The 13,516-nt window shown below is 37.4% G+C and overlaps 1 protein-coding gene across 6 annotated transcripts in view; it reads right to left on the bottom strand.

The window, feature by feature from the left end:
- Nucleotides 1-13,516, bottom strand: part of LOC106464810 (RCC1 and BTB domain-containing protein 1-like) — a 67,497-nt gene that overhangs the window by 37,953 nt on the left and 16,028 nt on the right. For all 6 annotated transcript variants that reach the window (XR_002611930.1, XM_022393116.1, XM_022393091.1 and 3 more), the window contains exon 5: nt 3,125-3,192. Coding sequence is in view for 5 of the 6 variants with exons in the window: in XM_022393116.1 (XP_022248824.1) it covers nt 3,125-3,192 (68 nt within the window). In the remaining variant the exon portion in view is untranslated. The remainder of the gene's footprint in view (nt 1-3,124; nt 3,193-13,516) is intronic.

Below are 13,516 nucleotides of genomic sequence, written 5' to 3'. Positions count from 1 at the left end.
GACATAGTGTGGTATGGATGATTAAAATTACCCAGTGAAGAAGTCAAATGGGAGGATAAACATATAGGCTGAAAGCATTGAGAGCCAGAGAAAGAGGATGAAGGACTGGAGACCAATACAAATGTAATTTGTGGTTGAGTGACATGGCAAAACCATCTATGTGAGGAGTACCCCACTGAAGGCAAAGCCAGTGGAAAACAAGAAGATCGAGAGACCACTCCATCGGATACATTTTCTCTGGACGGGAAAGCTAATCTGCAACAAAATTAAAAGCACCCAGAATATGACACACAATGATATGAAAATCTTGCATGTGGGCCAAAAAAGATCTAACCTAACATATGAATACAAAGGGATCAAGAATGGGTACCACCCCGGTGATTGAAAAAAGCAACTACCATAGAATTGTCGGAATGGAGAAAATGAGCCAAAGCCCAAGATACAGCAAGAAGCCTCCTGTTAATTGACCCATGCTCCCCCATCCCTGAAAATGTGTAAATCTGGACAGAGGAGGAAGCAAGACACCCATCGCTGTGTGAGTCTTGTTCATCCACCATTGGAGATCCTTGACAATGGTAGGAGGAAGGGTAATAAGAGCTTGCAAAGGATCCTGTACAAAATTTCACTGGTCTTGAAGAGCCCACATATGAGCACAATAGAAACATGCAAGCTATAATAGAGGGAGCAGTGAGACCGTTGAGAACTGAAAGCTCCACATAACAAAGTCTAAGAGGAGAAGATTGGGACCAACTGAAAAGAATGTTGAAAAAAACACCCAAATGGACAAGATATTGGATAGGTTAAAGGAATAACTTCTCCAATTTGATTAACCAGCCAACTCGAGCCACCTCCAGGAGCAGCTGATGAGTGTGACAAGCTAATAGTAGCCAGACATCCATATAATGATGAAAGCCCAAACCAAGAGCATGTAGGTGATGAGCAAAAGCTTTGACTAGCTGACAAAACACATATTAAGCCAAAGCAAGTCCAAAGGGCAGTGTGCAAATCTGATACATTACTCCATGATGAACAAACCAAAGATATGGTCGTGACTGACGAGATATTGAGATATGCAAGTAAGCATTCTCAATGTCCACCTTAGTTATCCACAAACCTGGAGAAAAAGCCCACCTGAGGGTGAGAAACTATTCCATGGTAAAATGGGGTAGGCTGAGAAACTGATTGAGGCAGGACAAATCTATTACAGGCTACCAGTCTCCAGTTTTCTTGGGAACAACAAACAGCTTGGAATAAAAGTCTGGAAAAAAGATGATGAACAGTTTCGATGGCCTGTTGAGACAAAATATCTTGTACTGCCTCTGACAAACACTGGCAGATGATACGATCCCGAGGCATAGGGAAGGAAATGCATAACCGAGGCAGAGAAGGGGGGATAGAAATTGAAAGACAAGTCCCTCTGATAAAACCTGAATAACCCACTGATCTGTGGCAAAAGATCGCCAAAAGGGAAGAAATTCGCACAGTTGAGCTCCCATTGAACTGGACCCAACTTGGTAATCACCGGTACTGTTGGCGCAGTGCCCATCTCTGTTGAATAAGATGACGAGATGAGGTACCCCTGGAAGGAGGAACAAGTAAAGGCTGAGAAAACCAAGAACAGGAAACATGAATAGGGGTTTCTCGTGGTTCCGACTGAAACAAACGAGATACCAAAGAGGAAAGAGTAGTGTGTTGATCCACAGACTCCACATGTGATTCCAAAGTCTCAAGTACATGGTCAAAAACATACTGCCAAAGAAAAGAGGCCATACATAAATCCCTTAGATAAGTGGGCAGCAATCAAACCTAGGACAAGGCCGCATCACAACCCAGAAGATCACAACAACAGAGAAACAACATGTGTAAAGCAGAAGCCAAAGGCAGCAAACGTGGAAGTAATAAGGGAGAGGCTGTCCCTCAAAAAACCTTTGGGATCTCAGTGCATTGGCTTGGAAAGGAGATAGATGGTAAGTAAATACTGTAGAAGTGAAGTATGGGTAAGACGAAGGTGTGAAAACTGAACATGGGTTAAAAACATTGGAAAATCAGGGACCACCCCACACACAAGTAAAATAGGCTCCTAAATGCTGAGAGTCGAGAAACAGACAATCAGCTTGATGGTAAGCCAAAGCAAAGTGATCCATAACCCATGGAGGGCGAGGCATAATGGCACCCTTAACCAATTGTGAAGCAAATTGCTCAGCATGAACCCTAATATCAAGGGAGAAAGGGAAAACTAAATACACAGAGGAAGAACTATCATGCACCAATGAAGGACAGGGAGCATAAAAAATTGGGGAAATTGATAAAACATCCCAAACCTGAGAAATCATGTCTAAAAAATGTTGTATTAGGCTTAGCTGATTCTGCAGGTTGGCCATAGGAAAACACGGCAAAATGCAGAGGTGGAAAAAAGGTATCAAAATTTTCATTGGCTCAAACAGGTTCGGCTTGTTCAGGAGAAGGTTATTGACCCCTATAATGATCAATTTTTTTTGGCAGACGATTGTGATGTATCCAACAATGGGTCACCCTCACCTGCAGCCTCTGAAAGAGTGCTTGTAGGAAATATTATACCCAAAGTGGTAACATGAACCTCAAAATTCATTTCAGAAATATGAATCAAACAAAAATGTTTGAGACAAATGCAAATGTGAGAGATGAAAATAAATAACGACTGGGAAATTAAGTTAAAGTAGAAGGCATCTTCAACATAACAAAAACAAATTAATGAAGAAATCCCACTTTGGAACTGAAACTATTAAATTTACGAGTGAGAATCACATGAAAAGCACCAAAAGCACAAAACATCTGAACACAAGTATTGCCTCATAAGAAGTAAAAGTTAGGTAGAACTGAATAGAGGGAGTTACATGTGTAATGAGAGTATGTCCCACTCCTATTGGTGGAGGGTTGTTGTATGATGATTTGCATGAGAGACACATTGGAATTAGTCAATTCCCACAGATGGGAGAAAAAAGGCTTGTGGCATACATTTTTTTTTTGCATATAGAGGGCAGCACTGAATGAGAATAGCTATTTATGTCAGTGGACATAACGTATCGTATCGGAACTTACTTTCTGAATGTAGATGAAAATAAACATATTTTAAGACAGACATTACCTCTCCATTATCCAGCACAGCCATTGAAGATGTCTGTCCACAAGCTATGGTAATACACTGTCTAGCACCTATTTGAAAGTAAAAAATTGTAGTTATGCTACACCTATTTTTTCCATTTCAAATTATAGCAGATTAGTGATATTTTTCCTATCTTATAATTATCAATCAGTTGTTGGACTCAATAAAATAACTCAATATTTCAACTTTTTAGATAAAATGATTTTCTAGGATGCAGCTAATGTTCTTTGATGTCTAACATCTCTCTAAAATAATTTGCCAAACTGAAAGTAGAAGACTTTTGATTATACAAACAAATATACATACTGGGATAGCACCGCCATTAAAATAACTTAAAGCTTACAGTCGGTGGTGGACTTCATACTTTACTGTAATTTAGCTTATTATTATTAACTTGCTGGCTAGTCAAAACATGCTAATGATAGAATAGACATAGACTTGACATACTTGCATTGGGAAGATTAAAATATACCTACACGAAAAGCTAATTTATAAAGTGATCAAGATGTTTGTAAAATAACTGTTTCTAAACAATCCTGGTTATTTAAAATTTAAACTTTTAGGCCTAAAAACCTACCATGAAAGAAGAAGAATGTAACAATATTGATATACATTTCTAAAAACCTAATTACAAGCATACTTTACCTCACTTGAAAAGTGAAAGTGATTTATGGATTTGACAGAATTTGTGTATATTGTGAATTAATTTTTCTAGAAATATTCAGACACTGTAATATGAAGCACATTTTCACAACAGATTTTAGATACATTAGCTTATATTAAGTAAATGGTAAGGAGTGTCATCACCCTAAGAAATTGAGAAGTAACATTTTCTGCAAATATGAGAGACCAGGAAGATCAAGCAACATGGAAGGGTGGAGGCAGCACAGACCTTTAACATTTGGACTCTTTACTCTGATTCACAACTAATTTCTGGGGGTAGAAACATACATCTTGCTTCATATTAAATAAAACAGGCTTTATTTTAACTTAATATTTGAACTATGTATATATAATCCACACATACACACTTTGGTTTCAAAGATTTTGTGTGGATGCTGGAGCATTGTAAACTGAGCCTGTCAGGTATAAAATAGCTTCTCTAACAGAAAATAGTAGTAATAGTAACAACAATTATGTCATTGTACTCTAAAGGTGTTGTATTTATTGGGCTTTTGTTTTTACCACACTGAAAATGTATTTCTGACAGATATTTACTTTCACTCACTATTCTCATTCAGTGACGCCCTCTATTTGCAAAAACTTTTTTGCATGCTCCAAGCCTTTCACTCCTACACACCCCTCGATTCACATGGTTTAACTGATTCTTGCATGCAAATTATCATGCGACAAACTTCCACCAAAAGTTGTGCCACACACCCATGTGACTCCATTTATGCTATTCTATCTATCACTTCGAGGTTAGGCAGAAACATAAGCACCAGTTGACAGTGGAGGGGAAATGCAAGTGGAAGTAAGTACCTGTCAAAAATATATTTTCAGTGTACCTTACTTCTGCTCATGTACATAGCTAGAATCCCACACTGAATAGGTGGAGGGATCAGTGCAGGGAAGAAAGTAGAAACCTTCTTAGAAAGCATCCAAAGGACATCTTAACAAGGGAACCTTCTAATAAGAGGATTATATGTGGGAGACTGCACCACTTCTGTACCAGGTATACTTTTTTCCCAGATGTGGAAAAGGTGACAGATCTGGGTGGAAAATTGTGAGAAGCACATTCCAATGGGAGAGAAAACAGTTGGACAGTGATCCTAACCCCAATATATTATAATGTCAATCTCCCTGATGAACAGAATGTAGGTAAAATAAGGGATGTGCCCCAAGGTGTAGAGTGGCTAGGACATGAAGGGCCGTACATGGCAAATCAACTGCATCCTGAACTCAACTGCCTGGATCCGACATCTGTGTGAAGATAAGATGAGGATCATACCATCAGTAAGTTGACTACAAACCAAAATTCAATTGCTAGGAACTGACATTCATGCAGGGGTTAGAAAAACGATCATGCTGTCTTCACCACAAGTTCAGCTGACCGGAGGGAGAAATCCCACCACCAATCTGTGAACAGGGCACACATGAGCAGAGTAAAATAACATGCATATATATATCACACTCAAATCAAACAGACTGGAACCACCTCAAATGCAGTAATCTCCTCAGCATAAAGACTTTGAGGGGTAGTGTAAGAGGAAGAAGTTCAGCAACTAAAAGTGCACCCACCGTGACCTACAACACTGGGATAGTCCAGTCGAGACAAGTTGAGTGAGGGACCAGGGACACTCTGAACACGTGTGAGGACTTACGTTGATTGGTTTAGCTCTAAATCCATGGGAACCGACTTTCATGCAGTGATAGGTTGAGGGATCTTAATCATTATGATGACACACTCCAAAATTACAATATCCCCTTGGACAAAATGGAGCATCCTTTTGGAGGGAAATTTCATCATCTACACCAGCAGAACACCACTAACTTACACCCAACTGAATGGAGTCTTTATTGTTCATATTGTAGATCTCTCATTCAGGAGGATACCTCCATGGTCCACCACTACAGCAGCTTGGAACTGTAAAGTGGTAAGGACTCTCTTACTCCACTGAAAGGAATGGGGTGAGGAACATGGTGGAAGGTCCGGAGACGGTGCAATGGGTGACCACAAAACCCTTTTTTGAAAAGCAGAAATAGGCAGCAATCCCATTCTGTTTTAATCATGAAGTCCATGGGTTAGTATGGTTTGGAGTATGAAGAAAAATATCACAAGGAATAACCTACGAGTGATCTTGTGGAACACCCCCATCTCTAATTTATGTGATTGTAATGAACAGTGTGCATTTTGTGGCCATGAAAATTATGAAAGTGAAGTCAACATGGCTTTACAGTGCAGGTTTTAGTGGCTGAAGTATACCTAGACAGGCACCACTTGCCACAGAGCAGAATCCTGGTTAAAACATGAGATGGGCCCCTGAAAAATAATATATATAACAAAAGAAAGGAAAAATATCCAGTTACAGTCTCAATGAAGACGGTACCTCATCAAGAAAGAAACAGCTACTAAAAACAGATAATGGGAGATGAACGTATGAGGTGTAGTCCCAGTGCTTGATAAACAAAATACTTCCAACAGATGACGGGGTTGAGATGCAGGTAAAAGGTAAGATGCCTGAATGAAGTGAAGTCACCAGGAATCGATTACAGGTAGATGGAGACAAGAAATAATAGGCCATTTGAATCACAAGCCAAACCCAATGGGTAAGGGAGGAAGGGAAAAAATCACGAACAGAGGAGTGGTGCAAGGGAATGAAACTGTGGAAAATGGAGTCCACAGAAAGATGCCTTGAAAGAAATAAAGCAACCCAGAGCATGTATGTGACAAAGAAGGTCATTTGGATCTGATTGAGAATAAAGGTGGAAGATGGCAAGAAACACAAATGACAAAAAGAATATTGCACATGAGCCCCCAAAGTGTAGGTTAGTAAAAGTGATCCAGAACAAAAAGAGTATATCAAGCTGAAACAGCCAAAAAAACCAGATTTGTGCAGGCCAGAAAGGATCAATTAGAAAGACTTGACCCAGAGTGACATGGATGTTCAAAATCACCTTGGGAAGAAGAGTGACAAAATGAGAAAAACTAAAGTTATAAACTGTATCTAATCCTGTCTGAACGTATTGACAGCCAGGGTAAGTGGATGATGAACCAAAGACCAAAAACAAAAGATGTAACTTGGAATCGAGAAAGGAGTTAAACCCTTCCCATGGAGGAGTACTACACAGGAGGCAGGGCCACTCCTTAGGAGAAAGTGCGTCAGGACTGGAAAGGTTATCTGCGACAAGGATGAAAGCACCAGGAACACAACATGCCAAGAAATGTATCACAAGTGTGTGTTTTCAAAAAGGGAGATCCACTATCTATCACAAAGAGAACAAGAATAAGTGCCCCATTGACGAGTGATATAAGCAACCAACGTCGAATAATAAGAATGAAACATGATTAGTCAAATCCAAACAAGAGGAAGAAAGTGAACTAAAGCATGTTGGACTGCTAGAAGTACAAGGTTGTTAACATAGTAAAACCTTTCATCCATAGACCATTGTCCTGAAGCATGCTGCTGATTCACCCACACCCCTCAACTTTTCAGATGAGCATCAGGAAAGAGAAACAAATCCAGACAAGGGGGGGGGGGGGGGTAATCAGTAAACCTGACAATGTGGGGGATACATTCAACCACCAATACATATAGTCAAAGAGGGAAGGAGGAAGGTTAAGAGGAGAACCAAAAGGAACCCTTGCAAGAGACCATGGGTTGTGCAGTGTGTTCTGAGAAGATCACAAATGTGCCAGACCAAAAGGGAGAAGTGTTACCATAGAAGCCATATGCCCCAATGTGCCAGACCAAAAGGGAGAAGTGTTACCATAGAAGCCATATGCCCCAATGTGTCAAAACCTCACTAGCAGTAAGATAGTGGACCGCAATAGCATGGATAACAGAAAGCTACATCAACTGCATTTGAGGAGGAGAATGGATAGTCCTGATGGAGGTAGGTGTTTAAAAAGACACTTCCCAAATAGCCAACATTATTAGGTAGGTAACAAGAAAAACTTATCCAACTGGAAAATCCAACAACCCAGATAAGTATGTTATGACCACCCCCATTTGGAAGGAGCTAACTGAAGCCAGACATCCAAGTTGTGGCATTAGTAACATCCCCCGAAATGCAAAAATTGAGTAAAATGCAGACCACCTGACAAAAGACATACAGAACCAAAACAAGTCCCAAGGGCAACACACAAAACTGGTACCCAATCACATGGTGAAAAAAACTAAGATAGCATTCCAAGAAATAAAAAACAAGAATGTGTACTGTGGGCATTCTCAGTCCTGCAGAAACTGACCACCTGATTGTGATCAAAGACTACATACTAAAACAAGGAAGAACCAAGAAGTGATTCAGGTGGGGCCAATCAATCCAGAACTCCAATCAGCATCGAGCAATACATGATGAATGAATCAATCTGTAGGTAGGTCTGGTAAAGGAAGAATGGGAAGGTGCCGGATATAGAACATAAATAAAGATAGCAATAACTCAGAATGCAACTAAAGAGCAATAAAAAAATAGAATATGGAATAACAAATACCCCATGTGATGCTAAATGCACAGGAGTGGCCCCAAAAATGGACCAGTGGAGAAAAAAACTGACCATAAGTCCCTATTAGAAGTGGGTGGTAAACAAACAGCACAAAACAGTGTCCCAACCCAGAAGATCCCAAAAATAAAGAAGCTATGTGTGGAGGGAAAGAAGTGAAGATGGCAAATTCCCCAATATGGAGAGAAGTAGGAAGAGGTATATCTCACGAAAATCAATTAGAAATAGGTGGAACACCTAAGAAAGGAGGTGTAAGGTAGATATTGGATAGGATTAACAGAGACTGCTCCCCATACAGGCAACAGAGATTATAAGTACTTAGAATCAAGAAAAAAAATATGCCTGATGGTAAGCTAAGGCAAATTGAACCAAAGCCTGTGGAGAATGAAGCATGCAAGTACCCTCATCCAAAAGACAGATAAAAATTATCATTATGAAACATAATGTCTAGAGAAGGAGGGGAAGATTATACTTTGAAACATGTCTAAAAGAGGCTGAGGTAGGCCTAGCAGATTCCACAATAAACACCTAGGAAGGCAAGCCATAATCATGTGGAGAAAACTGACAAATCAAGGTCATCCTAAACGACATCAGTAGTTGTCGGAGGAAGGCAAGCAATATTGGGAGAAGATAGGGTGAACTCCAGCCCCAAGAGTCCTCACAAACTAAATTAATTGAAAGAAGTTTAAAGTATAAAGAATTACAAAAATGAAATAATTGATATAACATAAAGTTAAATAAGCATGTGTGTAGTGAAATAAACATATGTACAAGATGTTATGTGTTGAAGAAAACAAGACATTTAATCCAATTATTCATTTACCCATGAGATGAACTACAGGTAAACTAAAAATAACAGAAACTTGTTAAGCCTAATTGAAATGTGCAGGACAAAGTATATCACTAAGCTACAATTTAAAAACCTTAACATAACAATGATACGTACAATATTATGAGAAAAAGTTTGTGCAGACCCTGGCTCCAAGGGTTCAAAGAAACAAAGTTAATATGAAGAAGTATAAAACAAATAATAACGAAAATGAAATAGACATATTGTAAAATTAAGTATGTGTGAAATGACAATAACATATGTATGAGATATAATGTTTTGAAAAAGAAAACAATATAGTTAACCTAATTTACGATATACCAGTAAGATGAACAAAGACCCATGTTAAGTCTAATCTAACATTGTAGGACAAAGGATACAACAATGCACTAAATTCAAACCTGAACTTTACTATGAGTATTGACCGATCTAACTAAACTTATGTTATTGAACCCAAATAACTACAGATAATAATATTAACAGTAAAAATATTCAAAAACCATAAATAAATATAATGCCTTATCTTTCCCAAGTCGGCAGACTGTATATCAAAATGTGTGGGCCCCAAACTAGAGTCGAGGCCAGACAAAGGACAGCTCCTTCGACAATCAATCTCCCGACAAAGTAAAGCTGATAATTCCACAGACAATAACTACTACCTGAAGCCTGTGTAAATGTGTCGATAGAATATATAACGTCCAAAGTCATAACTTAGAATTCATAATTCGTAATAAATAACCAAACACAACCGTTTTGGCAGAAAGAAGTAAAAAGTAGAAAAAAAGTTGTAATGAAGTATTAAGTTCCGTAACTGGGTAGAAGTATAAAATAATTCCACTTCAGAATAACTTACAAATATCACTATTGTATAATAAAGAGTAAACTTGTTGAAAGAAATTGATACAAAGATACAAAAAAAAACACTTGAAGAGAGCCCAAACTAAACGTCTGAACACAAGCACTACCAAATGAGAAGTGATAGTTAGGTAGAATAGCATAAAAAGAGTCACATAGATGTGTGACACTACTATCGGTTTGTAGCATGATAATTTGAATGCAAGAATCAGTTAAACCATGTGAATCAAGGGGGTGCATGGGATTGAAAGGCTTGTGGCATGCAAAAATTTTTTTGCAAATAGAGAGCATGACTGAACAAGAATAGCTATGTATGTGAGCAGAAGTAAGGTACCTTGTCAGACTTAATATAGAATGCAATATTTTTCACCCAGCTTTAGAAGGGGATAGAGTAAGATAAGGCTTAACGAATGTTATTTTCATCCAGAAGCAAAGATTAAAAACATGATGTTTTGTGTAAAATTGAAAATGATCATACCAATTTCTAGTAGGTAATACTATCTGGCAAGTCCTGTATACATTTAAGTTTGAAATATTCTATTTTTTGGTTTTTGTTAAAATAAACTTGAGTAGGGAAGCACATTATGCTAATATATTAATAGGTAGGCAAACAACGATTTATAAGCATAAGGAAAAGTTTTACTGATGGTGGAACATACTACATGTTTCAACAGAACATTGGTTTGTCTTCTTCAGGTATGATCAGTACTAAGCAATCCAAGTTATATATATCATTACCAAGACAATATGGATTAAATGTAATGGAAATGGTGTCAGCAGGTCACAGGATATAGGTAGTTTGTTTTTTTTGTTTGTTTTTTGAAGTTAAGCACAAAACGACACAATGGGCTATCTGTGCACTGCCCACCACGAGTATTAAAACCTGGTTTCTAGCATTGCAAGTCCACAGACGTACCACTGTGCTACTGACAGGCAATATAGGTAGAGGTAAAATCTACGAATGGTGAATAAGCCTTGCCAAGTACGGCTTATATTGCTGTGGCCATTATTACAATTTAGTGATAGGTCATTTGCTTTGATTGTTTCTATAGTTTCTAAATGGTCTCTTTCTTTTTTAGTTTTGGTTTGGTGTAGGAGAAGAATTTTGTACCAAAGTTTTCTGTGACATGTTTCAAAGATGATCCCACCAACAAAGTTATTTCGAATATCAAAAAACTAGTTAAAGGTTGCCCTATCCTTACTGCTAAAGAAAAAAATTTCCTTACTCTCACACATTATTACCCCCTCCCATTTTTCAACCCTTCCAAAAATTCACAAAGACAAAATTCCTTACAGACCAATAGTATCTAGCATAGGCTCACCATTACAAAACCTTGCTAAATCCTTAGTTAAGAGATTATGCCCTCTACTTAAAACCAACTTCTATTCTCTCAAAAACTCTCTACATTTTGTCAATAGAATCAAAAATTGAAACAAAACCAAGAAGATATATTAGTATCTTTTGAAATAAAATCTGTATTTACCTCAATACCTGTTGAACAAGCTTTATACTGTCTAAAAGACAAACTAGAAGACAATCCTGTAACAGAAGACCTTATCAACCTCACAAAATATTGTTTAAACAACACCTATTTTACCTACGAAGGCCAGTTTTACAAACAAAATAATGGATTAGCGATGGATCCTTCCTTTCTACTCCACTTAGTGACTTCTAGAAGAATTGTTTGGAAGCAAATTAATACACACCAAGAAACCTTGAAATCTGGTTAAAATATTTAGACGATATCCTCAGTATATGGTGATGTGGAAAAGAGGTGCTGCTAAATTTTGTTGAATTTTTAAACACACTAAGACCCTAAGTTATAATTTTCAGGAAATATATTGCAACACTTGTTTTCCCTTTGTAAGTATGAATGTAAAAAAGAGAAAAGTTAACATTTTCTCACACTCTCACCCATAGCTATCTCTACTTTCAAGGAGTTGGTGAATTTTTTGAATAGCGCACCAGACTTTTATACCCCTATATTTTTGCCGTAATTGTACCAATATGTGCTGATCATGTGACCACTCTCCACTAATACCACTGTACCCTCTATACTAGTGCAGGTAGCTCCTTTTACCATTGCAGCACAACCCTCAATTTTGAGAATTGGCATATACAAACCTTAAAACACCAGCAAGTCAGTGGGGAGGAAGGATGGGTGAGGAACGACACACTGGAGACAGTGCAATAGGTATCTGCATTTCCCTATTTTGAGAAGTACAATGATCTGAATTATAAGAATCACGAATCAGTAGGGATGGGCAATACTACCTATCTGCTTTACTCATGTAGTCCATGAGTGACAGTCCTCAGGAGGTAGTGATAAAATAAATAATATAGATATAGAAACAAAACTGGAACAGCATTCGGTGGTCTTACAGAAACGTCCCATCTTGACAGTGAGCATTCAAAATGATGCAGAATTTGTGCTAGTATAAAACGATTCAGGCAACACCCGCCATCATGTAGGATCCAGAATTGAAAGGAAAACAAATGTAAAGGCAAAAAAATATGCATAAGTGAAACAAAATGTCAACTTACCCCAGTTAACTCTTTCGAGATGAGTCACCGGTGAAAGGCCATGTCATCTAGATTTTGTTGACTCCCATTCAAAATTTTATTGAACTACTATTTCATGATATGTTAATAAGTTTGGTATCAAAATGTAAATTATAATTCAAATTTTAGAACTATACATTAATCAATTTGTTAATTTAAAAGTAAATATTCAAAAAACACAGATAAACATCGATCTTTTGTGTCACGTGGTATGTTGAATGCAGCACTGATTCAAATTAGATGTTTGTGAAGTCCCCCCCCAGAATGTCCCCCTAGTGGTTTTCTCAGCCTTTCTAACATTCCTTCTGCCATTACTTTCTTTTGAACCAAGATTTCAATGAGGTAGGTTGTGTCTTTAGTCTACTCGAAATTTCATTTTTTTAGACCCAAATAAAGCCTAGTTACTAAGCTTGATAAATTATAGTGGAATTCTATGGTATTGATGTAGTAATTTATGATTTTTTAGTTAATCAAATGAATATATAAAACCAAAAAAAATATTTTGTTTCATACCCACAACATGTGAAATTGGATAAGGTTTAGCAACCTACATCAAGCAGCAACTGAGTACAAAGGTCGTAACTAGAAGAGATAAGTGTTTGCTTTACTTCTATACTTACTGTTCTATGTTTTAAGAAAAATTACTTTAAGAACTTATTTCAAAATAGTAATAATCAATATACATATATAATGCATAATAACTGAAATGTGACTGTATTTTACAAAATACTAGTCAACAAAATATATAAAAAAAATATATAATGTTATGAGATCTAGGCTATTTCGTCTAAACATTTGTTTTTGTGTTATAATTTGTGTTCATTCTAGAATGATAGAGGCATAATTTATGTTTATTTCCTAATTTTTTATGGTGGTAGTAAGATCGATCAAATCTACCAAACCTGTAAAGAGATTAATTACTGAAAATAACAGATAAAATATAAAGTTTTTTCTCAAGAAACG

Source organism: Limulus polyphemus, unplaced genomic scaffold, assembly GCF_000517525.1.
Source record: "Limulus polyphemus unplaced genomic scaffold, Limulus_polyphemus-2.1.2 Scaffold63, whole genome shotgun sequence".
Taxonomy (NCBI): domain Eukaryota; kingdom Metazoa; phylum Arthropoda; class Merostomata; order Xiphosura; family Limulidae; genus Limulus; species Limulus polyphemus.
The sequence above is the reverse complement of the archived record's forward strand: the minus strand, read 5'-3'. Positions and strand labels throughout refer to the sequence as shown.